Genomic DNA, 866 nt, shown 5'->3' with positions numbered 1-866 from the left:
TTTTTTTTTTATGCTATTTTGACTCCTGTCCGTAAGTGCAGCGCTCATCCACGGCCTTTCCCTGGAGCTTTCGCGGCTGAGCGGTTACGAGGAGATGAAGTGCACCGTGCGAGATGTGTTCCCGCCGCCCCGGGTCACCTGGGCCACGGAGCCGCCCACTTTCGAGGACCTGCGGCCAATCACCCGCATGCTGGCTGACAAGCGTGGTCTGTACACGGCCGACAGCAGACTGAAGGTTCTAAAAGGCCAGCCGGACCTTATCTACATTTGCAAAGTCACCACCTCCTACGGGGGGCCCACGTGGACGTCGTCATTGCGGGAGAGGAGTAAGAGCGTCGACGTTAAGAGTGGAATGAGAACCTTTTCCGGGGTCTCGAAATATCTGTGTTCCAATGATGTCCCCCCGACAGCAATAACAGGAAATGAGGGTCGGGATTTGACCATCCCGTGTTTCGCCCCGCCGTACCTGAACAGCCCCATCCTCCACTGGAGCTTCTCCAAGGGCGAGGACCCGGCGCACATCCTGACCTATGACAGCCGCTCGGGGCACAGCACCGCGGCGCCCGCCTGGGAGCACCACGTAGAACTGGACGGCTTCAGGGTCCCGTTCGGAGACGGCTCGCTGCGGCTGATGGACCCCGAGCACACCCGACACCAGGGAACATACAGCTGCATCTTCTCCATGCCGTACAACACGCACACGGAGCGCTCCGACGTCGCCATCAACTTCCCCACTGGTGAGCAGAAGGTTACATCAACATCATGTTTGCAGTCTGCTTGAATTTATACTAAACAAAATGGGCTAATGACAAGAGCTAGTTGGGGTCAGCTAACCCAGAGACATAATAAATGTTGTGTGTGTGTGT

General features: G+C 56.9%; 1 protein-coding gene across 1 annotated transcript; it reads left to right on the top strand.

Moving 5' to 3' along the window:
* Positions 1–9: 9 nt before the first annotated feature.
* LOC109509160 (uncharacterized) lies at positions 10–781 on the top strand. The gene is made up of 2 exons (XM_019859053.1): positions 10–326; positions 411–781. The coding sequence occupies exons 1-2, from the start codon at positions 95–97 to the stop codon at positions 779–781; spliced, it is 603 nt and encodes a 200-aa protein (XP_019714612.1). The 5' UTR covers positions 10–94.
* The last annotated feature ends 85 nt before the right edge of the window (positions 782–866 follow it).

Source organism: Hippocampus comes, unplaced genomic scaffold (genome assembly GCF_001891065.2).
Source record: "Hippocampus comes isolate QL1 unplaced genomic scaffold, H_comes_QL1_v1.1 C16789656, whole genome shotgun sequence".
In the NCBI taxonomy this organism is placed as follows: Eukaryota; Metazoa; Chordata; class Actinopteri; order Syngnathiformes; family Syngnathidae; genus Hippocampus; species Hippocampus comes.
Note: the sequence above shows the minus strand (reverse complement) of the source record. Positions and strands in the feature narration are given on the sequence as shown.